Here is a 14,004-nt window from a genome sequence, read left to right as displayed (position 1 = left end):
TTTTAAAATACCAGAAAACAAAAATTAAGAGATAAAGAGCTTTTATTGCTTTGGTGTATAAATTACATGTAGAAAATAAAACAAGTGTATAAAAAATAGTAAACCTGTGACTTAATTGATCAATGGGTTCAGTAAGGCAGGAATACATGTACATCTTGCATGCTGCAATTCACCTACTTGAAGGTAATATTTCCTGAAGTGAACCCATGTAAATCTTAATACAAATCTTAAATTAATACATATCAAACGAAAATTCACAATCCAAAATGAAGAGGCAACATGCTGTACCAAAAAAGTTAGAATATGATTCACAGTTAATGTCTCAAACTTGCATCCACATATGGCAATTATCACAAAAAGAGATGACAGTAAATCAACATTCATAAAACAGGACTTAAAAACTGTTATAGTCTCTTACATCTTTTCATCTTTCTGAAAATCATGTAGTCCTGTGAATTAACATGATAGATCTGAGTGTTCATTTCTGAGTGATCTTGTACCTCAGTTAACTCTTCTATGGCAATTTCAACAATAAATCAAAAGGGAACAATTAAAACATTGTCATCTGATATACATGTATGTTTTTGATGTATCAATAAATAAATACATGAACTGTCATCATTTGTTTATCACAGCAGTATATTGATATTTAAAATATGACTATATATGAAATATATAACAGATATATGAAAGTGACCTATTAAGGCAATCAGCAGTTGTTTAGGTTTTGTATATTAAAAGTGCAAATGATAAAATCAAACATGTATCTCATTAAGCATATTGTACATAAATAGACTTTAGAAAATACAACATCATCAGACATACTTTTATAGAAAAACAATGTCAAATGTACAGGAAATCTACAAGTACATACCAGTACATTCACTTATAAACAAAGGGGAAATAAATAGACAATTAATGCAGCAAACCCTGACCAAAGACAGAAAGATACACGAGTATTATCATTATTCCTTTTCCAGCTTGATATTGTCCGATTTGTTGAAATACAATGCTCTTCTATTTCTTATTGAAGATAATGGCCTTAGGATCTATCTTGACCATTGATGAAAAGTAATTCATGGATAGTTGAATGAAGCAATCACAAGTTAAGACAATTAACATCTTTATCAGTATCAGTTAGTAAGTTGCTCTCAAATAATCGACGATACATGTATCCTAGACAAGACTGCTCATTAAGAATGTTTTCCCCACATTTAGACTCGATACATATTTTCCATGTAACGTTGATTTTTAATGGATAGATCAATAATTTTTAAGGAGAAAAAAAAGACACATAACAGCAGATAGTTGAACCTTTTTCCTCAGAATGCTCCTATATGATGGTAGCCACCCTGCCGATCTCATCAATGTATATAGGTCGGGTCATGTATCCCACCTGCCCTTTGATGGACTCTGGCAAGCGATCAATAAAATCCTGAAAATCGGTTTTCGTATCGTGAAGCACATCCTCCACATTTTTCTTTGCTTTTTCTACACAGATGATCTGAAGATTTAACTTGTCTATGATATCCAGTTTCCCTTTGATTTCCTCTTTTAACCTGGCATTGATCTGCTCGTATTCCTTCTTTAGTTTCTCCAGTTGTTCTGCTGCAATCTTTTTCTGTGCTACCTCCATTTCAGCCACCGCCTTTTCTCTCTCTTTATTCTTCCTCTCTTCCAGTTCTTTCAGAGCTTTCTTCTTCTCTTCTGCTGCAATCTGGATTGCTTTTTCAAATTTTTCTTGTGCAGCCCTAGTAAATAAATCAAAATGAAATGTCATTTAGCCTTGCCCTTTTTTTATCAAGTAATTAAACTACTGTAGATTCCTTATTTTGTGCGAGTACTTAATTCTGCAATTCAATGGTTTTGCATCAAATCACGAGAATATAATATCATGAATGCCAATTTTTCATCATAATTCCAAAGAGTTTAGATCTGTTCGAAAAATTAAGAAAAAAAATAAAATCTGCGGGAAGTGTTTTTTGCAAATACACACAGATATTAGTTCCTCGTGTTTAATTAGGAATTTACAGTATTGTATCCGAGGATCATTAAACTTTGATCTTCATTAAAGAACATTAATTACAGGTAATTAAAAGGTCAAACTACATGTATGTTAGGATTAGGTAACAACCAACCCAACTGACATAGCCTTGTTAAAAAAAATTATCAGTCCTCTCCTAACTTTGTTAAAACTTAAGACTAGGTTGATAGAAAACAATTCAGCATTTACTCACAAGGTGTAATGGAAAAGTGAACATCACCCCTTTAAACCTTTCAAAACAGATTTAAACCTTATTCTTTTGAATACATTTCAGAATGGTACTTTAATTTTGGACAGGAGACGGCAGACATCCAAAAAAGTTGCCTGATCATTAGGCCAAAAAAAAAAAGTTGTGTGTTTAGGGTAACTCGACCTAACCTACAAAAAAGCCCCGATCCTACCTTTTTTAGGTGTCTGTTTTTATCCGATTGTGAATTTTATATTATTTCTATTAAAAAATCTAATTTTAAAATATGACACAAACAAATATTCTTTCGATTCATGCAGAAAAAAATATGATAAAATTAAGAAAATCCCTACTATATCAGTATTACCCTAAACACACATTTTTTTTTATAGGCCTTACAGGTCAATTTAAGATTTACAGAGAAATTGTTAACCATTCCATACTTGGCCACTTTGACAGCCTCTGCAGCAGCAATCTTCCTCTCCTCATCGCGCGCTTTTTCCACTGCTTCCACTAGCTCTTGATGAGCCCGGACCTCTGTTTTCCTCACCGCTTCTTTTAAGCGCTCTTCAGCTTCTGCTCGTTCCTGCTTGACTTGCTCAATAGCCAACTTTTGCATTGCCATCTCAACTTTGAGAGCCTCTTCCTACAAGACAAATCAGTTACTATTACTCATCTTGCTATTACTTAATTTACACAAAAAAAGTTGGTGGTGTCTAATGTTTATGTGTCATTTTCAATATATTTTGAATAATTTAAATGAAGAGTTCAACAACAAAATGAAGAGTTCAACAACGATTTTCAGAAAATATTAAATCTTTTAACTTTCAGCATTTTCTCTGCATATTGGTACATCAGGACTAAAATGTTTCAACTGGTATGGAACAGCTGTCGATATTAATGTGGATAAAAGTATAATGTAATTAGAATATTTTCACTGGTTTAGAATTTAAAATTTTACCAATCTGAATAAAATCAGAACCTTGATGCTCACGCTTTTATGATATGTAGCGACATATTATCAAAACGAGAGCATCGCAGATCTGATTTTAATCAGATTGAAATTTTACATTTCAAAAAATATTTGAAATTTTTGGAAAGGTTAAAATTATTATAATATTCCCAGCAGAATTCAACTCGTGACTTTGAGATTCGAAGTTAACACTCTACAACATTATGCTAGGCTGTTAGGTAACAAATTTATGAAAGAAAAAAAAATCATAACATATACTTGATTTCATCGTTATTTCCATAGGAAGTACTTCACAATATACCTAGTCACTGACCTAAATTTAGTTAATGTATCTTTGAAAAATGACATACATTTTTTACTCTTTTGTATTTTAACCAATTCAAATGAAAAGTATCACACTGAAATTGGAGTGAAAATTTACAGAGCTACAGTATATTTCTGTGGACTGACCGATATGATTTTCCCACTCTTAGTACATGTACCACAAGTGTACATTTGTTCAAGTGAGACCATGACCCTGACATGACAGGTGCAGAAAAAATACAACCAGCCTCATTTTAACAATTTTACATTTTCACTGATATGTATCATTCTTTATAATAGTATGGTCATTTGGGTACTTTTTAATTATGGCAGTAATTAAAAATACTAATTAAAACTTCACATGTACTGTATAATGTGCACACGACATCATGATATGGACTGTGCAGTGGAAATTTCCACCTGCATCAACAGCTACATGTGCATTGTACATGACTGATTTTGTTTACTTTGGCAAAATACAATACATGTACTTCTGAGCAGTAAATTATTCTCCTCAGGGATTTTGAAAAAGGGCAAATATAATGTAACAGATGAGAAGTCAATTAGATAAAATCTGAGTGACTTCACCTATTTGACTCAATTCAAGAAGTTTTAACAAAGTAAGTTGCACAAGGTTATCTCATGGAAAATTAACAAGAAGTCCTTCAAACGGTCACTCAGCTTCACCATACCATGGTTGTCACCTGAGTTTCTTTATCTTCAGGTAAATTAGACTTTAGACACACAGATAATTTTTTGAATAAACATCTTTAGCCCCATGCATAGTAATATGGTCGGTTCAGTGCATACATTCTAGATACTGACTTCATGGTTAACCTGTAGCAACTTGACTGTAGTACAGTGTTCAAGTTGATAAAAATATATATTTCGTACCATTAGTCCTGGGTTTATTGAACTCATTGAGACCTTAATCCAGGGAATGACAGTAAAGAAATTTGGACACTGCTTCACTGACCGACGGAGCATGTAGCATCAATAATACATGTACAAAATCATGGAACAACTGACCTAGTTAATTGATAAACACCTTTATCTGATAAAACAACTTGTACTTGGTCATTCAATGAATTTGTGTAGCAAGATAGCTCGAGGAGGTGATTTTGAGGAATATTGTGGCATGAAATACAGACTGGCAAACAGACAATGATTGTCACAGCAGCAGCTGGTTACCTCTTTAAACAAGGCCTTTGGATTATGCAGTATGATTTAAAACCTATCAACAAATTTTCCGCAGGGTATGACAATGTTTAGTTTAAATTTTACTCTTAATGACAATTTATGTACTTAAAATTGCCCATGACATTAAGCTGAATCCTATCTTTCAAAATGATTGGTGCTTTTTTATTTTGAATATCAATTTAACAATCTGTGTCAGCTTCAAATAAAAATATTGGTTTATAGTAAAAACATGTACATGTACATATTAAATACATGATTTTACTGCTGTTAATTATAAAGATTTTTTTTTATCACACATACAATATGAATAACCAAGCATAATACTAGATGTGTATTTATATCCAATACCTTGAGTGCTTTTTCGTGCTGTCTGTTGATCTTCTTTATTGTTCTCTCCATTTCTATGGAGGACTCGTCCCTAGATTTTAATACAGCTGCAGCCTTCATTTGTTCAGCTTGGGCCCACACAGCTTGCTCTGCCTCTCTAATTGCTCTCTGTTTCTCTTCATCATACTTTTCTTGTACTCTTTTCTCTAAATCACGTCCAATTCCTGCATAAATTTGAAGTGACTGTGTATTAGAATTTTAAAACTTAACTCTTGACCAATGGTGCAGCAATTAATGCATAACTAATGGCATTATTTACATGATTTAGACATTTACACTATCAAAAATTGTGGATTATAAATTACTTTTTACTTATTGGTATGTATAATGACAACATGATTTATGACTGCAGATTCCCACCTTAAACTTCTCTTCTAAATGCAAATATATGAAAAGTGTTCTTTTACCTTAAATAAAAAATGAAAGTTCACAAAAAAAATTTTTGGCTAGAACTAGACTTGGGGCAAGTACACATTTTCTGATTATTTGTTTGTATGACACAAACTTATCAATTTAGTACAAAGGTTTTTAATTAGGCCTACATTAAAATCTTCCTTAGCTTCAAAGATGTCATCATACACAAATACATGTTTTTCATGTGTTGATAATCGATATAATCATGACTACATGCATAGGCACCTGAATTTTTATCATTACCTAATAAGTCATGTATCAAAAAATTTATACCTACTATAAAGTGTATTTATATATAGTAGGGGTAGAAATTTTCGTTATATGACTTAAATAAAAATCCAGGTGCCTGTGCTTCATACTTTTGATATTGTCTTTCAATCAACATGTCATTATATACAGAACACAATACAACATCAAATATAGTTGGCATTCATTAGTTTTACTAAATCAACTAATTATGTAGGCAATCATTTCATCTCTGCAGTGTAAATAACCTTTAAGCGTATTAACCTAAGATTTTTCGATGAGCGTGTCCCTGAATAAAAACTGGTCTTGTTTCTTCGTATCTCCTTGGTATTCCCTTATATCTCACTACACCACTCGAGGATAAAGCAGGTAAACTTAACGAAACTGGATCGGCCATTGCCACTTTTCAATTATCTTAAAATAAATATATTGTCGCTATTAATTTCCAAAATTCATGGTTTGTCTTCGAAATGGCATGCCTTACAACACAGAAGGATGTTATTGCTCATTCATAAAATAGAACCTTGTAAGAATCATTTCATTAGTTTACACTCATTTGACTTCATTTATTTGATAATTTTACTTCTTGATACAATAGGTTAACTGTCAAGTTAACAGATGATTTGGAATCAGTCGTTCAAATCACCAGAACAGATATATTGTTATCGCGGATGAATATATTTTAGCGTGGTTTGTTGCTACTGGAGAAACCACGATTTTCGCGAGAACTCGCGAGATATTTGACGTCATTTTTCTTTGGGAACTTGCCCTGGTAAGTCACAAATAATGGAAGGGTAGTGTTCGTCTTTATTGTGTCATTAATAGGTATGATAGATATACGTTTTATCATTCAGTTGGTTTTTAGACTTTTGATTTAGTCGCATTTATTCTTTTTCCATGTCTCTAGTGTCATTTGTAGTACATTATTGAACAAAGATGTCTTTTGAACCACGTGGCCAGTGGCCTCTTTCCAAAACAATGTGTTTCTTTTTAAATTGTTCATTTTGAATTTGTGATCAATATTGATTCAACTATTTTCAAAAGATTGCAATGTTTTTATGGGCTGTCATTTGAGAATAGTTTCATTTTGCTTTTTATCAAGCATGATTGCAGCTTCTTGACATGCCATGCCCACGTGCACGTGGTTCATGCCATTGCATGGGCCCCTTGCTAAATGATTTGGTACTTCTCTCTACATATGAAAGAAAAATCGTAAGGTTGAAATACATTTATTTTGTTTTGACATTGAGCTTTACAGTGAACAATGTTTGCACATAATTCATAATTTATGTATCGTTTTGTTTCAGTTTTTATCATGGTTGAAACACAGGGGCTCGTCACGAAGTTTTTTCAACCTTTTATATATACCACCTCTATACTATAAAATACACAAGGGAGGAATCAAAACTCGAAAAAATCGCTACCTCCCCATTTCGGTCTCCTCGTATTAATTCTTCTCGGACGTTAAACCCTGCACTCTAGGTATCATTAGATTGGGAAAGGACCATAGTTTTTAGGAATACCTGCAAAATTTGAACATTGGCAACAATTTTAGAAGTTTTCACGCATTTTCTTCCAGTTTACTCTCCGGTGACACTTTCTTCGATCAGATGTTGCGCACCAAATTTATTCATGCGCTCTCATTGGTTAATTTTGTTGATCAAGATAAATCATACGTTGACTCGTATTTTAGAGGGATATTCAAATGATGAGTGAAGAAGTTCTTATTACGTGGTGAGTATATGTATTAATTTTCATATTTATGTAGAAATATTTTAACCATACCTCGGACATTCGGTAGGACGTGACTATGTATTTCTTGCATCAAAGCAAGTTTGAATATCGTTTGAAAATCCCTCTAAAATACAAGTCCGCGTACGAGTTATCTTGAGCAACATTGAATTGACCAATGAGAGCGCGACATCTGATCGAAGAAAGTGTCACCGGAGAGTAAACTGGAAGAAAATGCGTGAAAACTTCTAAAATTGTTGCCGATGTTTAAATTTTGCAGGTATTCCTAAAAACTATGGTCCTTTCCTGATCTAATGATACCTAGAGTGCAGGGTTTAACGTCCGAGAAGAATTAATACGAGGCGACCGAAATGGGGAGGTAGCGATTTTTTCGAGTTTTGATTCCTCCCTTGTGTATTTTATAGTATAGAGGTGGTATATAAAAAAGGTTGAAAAAACTTCGTGACGAGCCCCTGTGGTTGAAAAGTATTTTTCAAAAATAAATAGTTATAAGATAAATGCCAATAAAATATATTAAACAACAGTTTCTGAATCATGTTGCAGGTAATACTCAGACACTGCCAATATTGAATATGGAGTTAGATCCAGACATTAGTTCCGCCATTAGCTTGGCAGAACTTGACTCAGACTTTCAGCCAATTGAATTTCAACTCAATTTTGACATGCCTGATTTGTTGATGGGTAAGAATAATGCATAAAGAAATATAAAAGTGTTGTAATTTTATTAAAAATTATGAAAAATTTTAAAGGATTTTTTTTTAAAGCTTTATATAACCTTTGAAAATTAAGGCTTAATCCATTAGTGTTATGACAATTATTAGAAATTTTAAGATATATATTGGCAGTGATGTAGATGATGAGATCATAGTTCATCAGATTTATAAGTGAAGACCACACAAATGTCTTTCGTTCCTAGCTGATGCACACTGCCAAAGACAAAAAAATTCAAATGTGGAGTGAAAACAAGTTTATGATTTCTCACCAAATTGCATTTTAGGGTTTCATTCCCCATTGATATTGAATTCCATGGGATCAACTATGGCTTCTTTCTTATCATGTTTAGTACTTTGTTTGAACAGATCGATAAATTTAAATGATTTTGTTTTAAAAACATACTATAATAATATCAATACTGACACCATGGAAATAATCAATATTTATGAAGTTGCTGAAAGCTTCATATGGAAATTTGAAAACTCTTTTACCCTATTAAAATCTTTAACCCGCAACTACCAGAATCCTGTTTAGATTGCATGATGGTTTTATCTAATGTAGCTTTTCTTTTAAATATTTTCAGAAAATGATGGTCAAGATGGTGGTATAGAAGCAGCAGATGTGAGTAGTCTTCTGGAACAGTTTGAAGAAGGTTGGTGCATTTGATTCTTCTTGTCTGTCTAACAAGTTATGTAAAAATTATTAGATACAATGTATTCAAGAACAGGTTTGCTATTCTAAGAAGTCTTTAAATGATTCAGGATTTTACTATAAATTGCATAATAGACATGCATTTGAAAGATTTTAGACTTGTGAGGAATATATTAAATAAACTTGAGATTATTTTATTTTGAAAATTGATGGGTTTGTTTTAGATAAGTCTTAATTGTTTGATAATAGTTGTGAATCATTTGATTTCAGCATCAAATTCTATATCAAGCATTGATGATTTAAAGACAAACAAGTAAGAAATGATTTTCATAATTTTTTTCTACCAAGTGTATATTTCTCAAGGCATTCTTTAAATTTTAGGGGGATGACAAATTATGTAGAACTTGTGCTCAGTCACGTTTTACAGTATTGCAAAAAAGAATTTTTAAATCAAACATTTTAAAGCTTCTTCTTTCTGATGCATATAAGAGTAAAGTTATTTTAATTTTCAGTGATATAAAAATTCCTGAAAAAAATATGTTGGTGGTACCTCTGATTGAATCTCCACATAAAAAAGATGTCTTGGAGAAAATAAAATCTTCAAGTAAACGAAAATCAACTATTTTGCTGCCAATGGGAATGCCTTCAAAAAGAGGCCGTGGCCAAGCCATTGCTCTGAAACCTAGCAGCACCACTCCAAGACTGCAGAGAATACTACAGAAATCCTCTGCTGAGATCAGTCAAGATATACTACTTACAATGGAGGAATATTCCCCAAAAAAAGAAGCTGCTTGCATTTCCTCTGATATTCTATCAGAGGAGAAAAATACAGTGAACAAAAATTACTATAAGGATATCTTGGACCATGATTATTGTCAAAATGTTCCAAAATCAGAGGACAAATTACAGGCAGGTTCACCCTCACATCCAGTTGAAGTCTTAGAATTAGAGGATGGGGAAATACTGGAGGAATTTGAAAAAGAAGAAAATAATGACATCAAAAACAAGCATTGTGTTTCTCAAGCAAAAAAGAGTGAATCAAATAAACCAGGCATTTCTCAACAGAAAGGAAAGAAACAAGGTGGCAGGAACTACCGGAAGAGGGATGAGAGTCCAGTATGTGAAAAAGATGATAAATACTTTGACAAAATTCCATCCTATTACACTGCTTTATCTCTAAGTGGTGCAAAACAGTCCAAATCTAAAAAGGAGAATATAGTGCCTAAAGAAAATGTCAATGGAGGTATCAGAATACAAGACTTCTTTGAGCCAAACCCAACTCCTCAAGGAGACAACACCGTTTACAGCAGGCTACCAGCCTACCATAGCTGTTTCACTAACAGTACCAAATATGACACTAACGACGTCTCTTTAGAAAGCAAGTCAAGCAGTGGTTATTCTAGTCGTAGCAGATCTCCAAACCTGAGCAGGCGATCAAGTTCAAGGTCACTCAGCAGGAGCTCAAGTAGGTCAAGGTCAAGGGACAGGAGAGGAAGGAGGAGGAAGAGGAGTGGAACATACGACTCCATCATATCAAGATCTAGGTCAAGGTCCCGAGGCTCCTCTTATTCAAGGTAACACTTTTACTCTTTTGATGACTCGTCCCATTTTTGTAACAACCTTTACAATATATTTTTTAAAATTGACAGTGATGTAGATGATGAGATCATAGTTCATCAGATTTTTAAGTGAAGACCACACAAATGTCTTTCGTTCCTAGCTGATACACACTGTTGAAAACAATGAAACTGTGTAAGAAGTTGAATGCTCATAAGTTCATTAATTTTTAAAACCATGGTTGTTTTCTAGGTCATCTCGTTCAAGGTCCAGGTCATATTCCAGGTCCAGATCATATAGATCAAGGTCAAGGTCATCATCAGTGTCTAGCAGGTAATGACTTCTCATAATGTAAGTGTTGTCTTAATTCTCTCCTCAATGAAATGTGTATGTTTTTGGAAGAATTCTGGATTATTTTGATATCTTTTATTTCAGGTCTCGCAGCAGAAGTAGGAGCAGGAGTTACAGGAGACGCAGTAGGTCAAGAAGTAGGAGTTCAAGTATGTCTCGACGTCACGAAGAGCGACAAAGACTTAGAGAGATTGAAAGAGCCCAAAAAATGGTAGGTATTATTATAACTTCCAAAAAAAAATTCAAGTCTCCATTATGTGTAAATATTAAATCCCTGGATAATTTTGTTGTCTTTGATATTATTACAGAAAGATAGAAGAATTATTTATGTTGGAAAAATTCCAAACAACTACACTAAAAAAAAATTGAGAAAAAGATTTGAATGTTTTGGAGACATTGAAGAAGTTAGTGTTCATTTCAGAGAAAGTGGGTAAGTTATTTGTTTAAGAATTTTTTGGATATTATATAAATGGCAGTGTCATAGATGATGAGATCATAGTTCATCAGATTTTTAAGTGAAGACCACACAAATGTCTTTCGTTCCTAGCTGATATGCACTGTTCAGAATCTGAAATAATACATTGACTATAAAATCTTGAAACAGTCACAATATTGTTGTTTATTTTTATTCTAGGGACAACTATGGCTTTGTGACATTTGCATACACTTGTGATGCTTATGCAGCAGTAGAAAGTAAGTTTTAATTGCAGATGTTTAGTGCTATGGTTATAACTTGAACTAGCAAACAATACCTTTCTGATGCGCCAAAGCATAAATTTTTTTTCCAATTCTGAGCCAGAAAATTTCATTTATATAACTGCTGATAAGCAGAATGCTGTGAAATTGTTGGTTTCTTATTGTAAAACAATAATTGAGTTGACTTTATATTTTCCCTTGTCTATGAGAAAGCATGTTATAGAGATTGCATTATAGACAGTATAGCGGCATGTGATATTTACGAGGATAAATATAAAACAAATGGAAAAAATGAAAAGTCAATATTTTGATGTGTAAAATAATGAATATTAATGTAATGAATAATTTTTTAAAGTAAGAGGTAATGATTGTTAAATGAATAATGATACAATTCCAATTTATTTCATGGCAACATTATTGAATTTATTTGAAAACTTGCTGTAATTTCAGAAGGCAATCAGGTACCTGGTGAACAAGAGTTTGACCTTTGTTTCGGAGGCCGAAGGCAATTTTGTAAAACGGAATATGCTGATCTAGGTAAAGAGATAGTTGCAGTTTTCTTTAAATCAAAAAATCAGCATTCGTTTTCTGGAAGCTTTCACATGGATAACATACTATTGGCTATAGATTCTACACTAACCTTATCCAAAGCAACAGCATTGAATTATGCTTTAGAAGCTTTACATAGAATTCTCAGTGAAATAAAAAGCATTACTGTTTGTACATTTAATCTGTTTTCATGAGGTTATACAATTGTTTTCTTTTTAAAAATTTGTAGATGGAAATAATGAAATAATTGAAGAGTATTACCCACTTGTGAAGAAAAGTGATCCATTGGATTTTGACTCTCTTCTCCAACTCGCAAGGAAACAAGCAGAAGATAAAAAAAAGAAAAATGTTTGACGAAAACGCACATGTTAAACTCGTGATGTTCTCAAAAGCCAAGTCTTTCAAAAACAAATTGACAGTTAAATTTATCAGGGAAGTAGGCCGTTGTGTTGTATTACAATGTACTCTCAAGAGATTTCTGGTAGTTGATGTCTCAAAGACAGTTGCAAAGATCTCTGTCCTACTTGAGCAAGTGTTGTGTGAAATGTTATGCTTCATGAAGTGGAATTCATTAGGTGCTCAAATATGAAATGCTTACAACATTTATAATGCAGTTATTTGATAAATACATGTGGTGGGATTTTGTTTACATGTGATGATACAAAGAGTCATGCACTGTTCATATGTACAGTACCGCGGTATACAGGGAGAGTAAAATCACTTTGTTATAATTCAGTCTCCCAACCAAGTTTGGAGACTGCATGATTTTTGTCTTTTTTTGTTGGTCCACTCAGAAAACCATTTTCAATTTAGTGCACTTTCCATTTGTTTTGTTTATTGTTTTTCCAATCTTGAATTTTCATTAACTGTTACGTGACTTTGGATGCATCAGACATTTTCATCATACACGGGTCTGCCTTTGATCTATTCTTACAACATCAGGTATACATAAACCCTGTGTGAATGTTTTTCATTAGAGATTGTTATGTTATAGGGTGGTGTTTGTCTTTTGTTCTGAAGAAATAGCTGACTTTTAAAGTAAAACTTTGGATGTGTCCTCATTCCGTGATTCATTGCTTTTGTACATTCTGAATTCCCAGCAATTGTTAATTATTTTCTCCAGAATGCTTACAGATAATGTAGTGCCTAATTATCATCCATATTTCTTTGCCTTGTACAAAAATAGTGCTTGACAGATCCTGTGTTCTAAGGAAAGTTAAAGGGTATCGTGAAGGTACAAATTGTGCAGATTTATTCCATATTTTGTATAGTGAGGGTGTTAAAAACTTAGTACGGACTAATTTTGAACCAAGTTTCATCATCATTATCATATGAAGAAATATAAGAACTTTGAAAGTTTTCAGTGAACATACTTGTTGGGCATGTAATCTTTTTGTTTCAATTTGATAAACACATGTAATATTAAGTAAGCTCTAAAACTTGAGGGAAACCCTCCATCTTTTGTACAGTTTTCCAATTGTGTAAATTGATTGCTGATTATTACAATGACTAGTTCTCTTGTATTTGTTTATTGTTAAGCATATTGTCAAGATTTCTTCATCCAAAGAATTTGACTTAGTGATGATTTTTTACAATATCTAAGATGAAGACTTGAAATACTTTTTATTTCATAAACCTTGTTTCAAATCAGTAAAATCACTATATTGTCAAATGATCATTTGGCTCTGTAAGTTCTTAAAGCATTTTATTTTTTCTGTATCATTGTTCACACCTTTAATATCTTTAATCATTATTAATGCCAATGGTGTATCTCCCTCTGTACAAGTATTTATAACCTTGTCAATATTAACATTTGTGAGTAATTGTTAGTTTTGTATATACTACGGTTATACATACATGTACATGTGTAACAAAACCATCCAGTTTTCTTGTATCATGCCAGGATACAAATTCTTGTCTGCACTGCATTTTTTTTTTTGTGCAATATCCGAGATGAAATAAAACTTAATGATTATTCAA

General features: G+C 32.7%; 2 protein-coding genes and 3 non-coding genes across 6 annotated transcripts; 4 read left to right on the top strand and 1 right to left on the bottom strand.

The window, feature by feature from the left end:
* Positions 1-24: 24 nt before the first annotated feature.
* LOC128179840 (uncharacterized protein C6orf163 homolog) lies at positions 25-6,259 on the bottom strand. Its single transcript, XM_052847496.1, has 4 exons — positions 6,019-6,259; positions 5,056-5,258; positions 2,675-2,877; positions 25-1,751 (listed from the first exon to the last, which is right to left on the bottom strand). Exons 1-4 carry the CDS (start codon positions 6,149-6,151, stop codon positions 1,334-1,336), a joined length of 957 nt encoding a protein of 318 aa, XP_052703456.1. The 5' UTR covers positions 6,152-6,259; the 3' UTR covers positions 25-1,333.
* On the top strand, positions 4,508-14,004 carry LOC128179839 (peroxisome proliferator-activated receptor gamma coactivator 1-alpha-like). 2 transcript variants are annotated; one of them, XM_052847495.1, is made up of 11 exons: positions 4,508-4,763; positions 8,050-8,187; positions 8,804-8,872; positions 9,142-9,184; positions 9,384-10,445; positions 10,681-10,761; positions 10,864-10,990; positions 11,088-11,209; positions 11,414-11,472; positions 11,926-12,012; positions 12,254-14,004. In XM_052847495.1, the coding sequence occupies exons 2-11, from the start codon at positions 8,079-8,081 to the stop codon at positions 12,376-12,378; spliced, it is 1,884 nt and encodes a 627-aa protein (XP_052703455.1). In that variant the 5' UTR covers positions 4,508-4,763; positions 8,050-8,078; the 3' UTR covers positions 12,379-14,004. The 2 variants fall into 2 exon arrangements, with proteins under 2 accessions (XP_052703455.1, XP_052703454.1); XM_052847494.1 differs by lacking the exon at positions 4,508-4,763 and adding an exon at positions 6,443-6,526.
* Positions 8,351-8,434, top strand: LOC128182615 (small nucleolar RNA snR60/Z15/Z230/Z193/J17). The gene has a single exon (XR_008243443.1). It is a non-coding gene; the product is annotated as a small nucleolar RNA snR60/Z15/Z230/Z193/J17 (small nucleolar RNA).
* LOC128182613 (small nucleolar RNA snR60/Z15/Z230/Z193/J17) lies at positions 10,520-10,603 on the top strand. The gene has a single exon (XR_008243441.1). It is a non-coding gene; the product is annotated as a small nucleolar RNA snR60/Z15/Z230/Z193/J17 (small nucleolar RNA).
* LOC128182614 (small nucleolar RNA snR60/Z15/Z230/Z193/J17) lies at positions 11,255-11,338 on the top strand. Its single transcript, XR_008243442.1, has one exon. It is a non-coding gene; the product is annotated as a small nucleolar RNA snR60/Z15/Z230/Z193/J17 (small nucleolar RNA).

The sequence above is a fragment of the Crassostrea angulata genome, chromosome 4 (genome assembly GCF_025612915.1).
Source record: "Crassostrea angulata isolate pt1a10 chromosome 4, ASM2561291v2, whole genome shotgun sequence".
Taxonomy (NCBI): Eukaryota; Metazoa; Mollusca; class Bivalvia; order Ostreida; family Ostreidae; genus Magallana; species Magallana angulata.
Note: the sequence above shows the minus strand (reverse complement) of the source record. Positions and strands in the feature narration are given on the sequence as shown.

What these genes read in the sequence shown, in the direction of transcription:
- LOC128179840 (XM_052847496.1), bottom strand. Translation starts at nt 6,151, where the DNA reads ATGGCCGATCCAGTTTCGTTAAGTTTACCTGCTTTATCCTCGAGTGGT. An exon ending in AGCACGAAAAAGCACTCAAG is followed by an intron (nt 2,878 to 5,055) that starts GTATTGGATATA and finishes TTTGTCTTGTAG; the next exon opens with GAAGAGGCTCTCAAAGTTGA. An exon ending in GAGGCTGTCAAAGTGGCCAA is followed by an intron (nt 1,752 to 2,674) that starts GTATGGAATGGT and finishes TTTATTTACTAG; the next exon opens with GGCTGCACAAGAAAAATTTG.
- LOC128179839 (XM_052847495.1), top strand. Translation starts at nt 8,079, where the DNA reads ATGGAGTTAGATCCAGACATTAGTTCCGCCATTAGCTTGGCAGAACTT. An exon ending in TCTGGAACAGTTTGAAGAAG is followed by an intron (nt 8,873 to 9,141) that starts GTTGGTGCATTT and finishes ATTTGATTTCAG; the next exon opens with CATCAAATTCTATATCAAGC. An exon ending in GATGATTTAAAGACAAACAA is followed by an intron (nt 9,185 to 9,383) that starts GTAAGAAATGAT and finishes TTTAATTTTCAG; the next exon opens with TGATATAAAAATTCCTGAAA.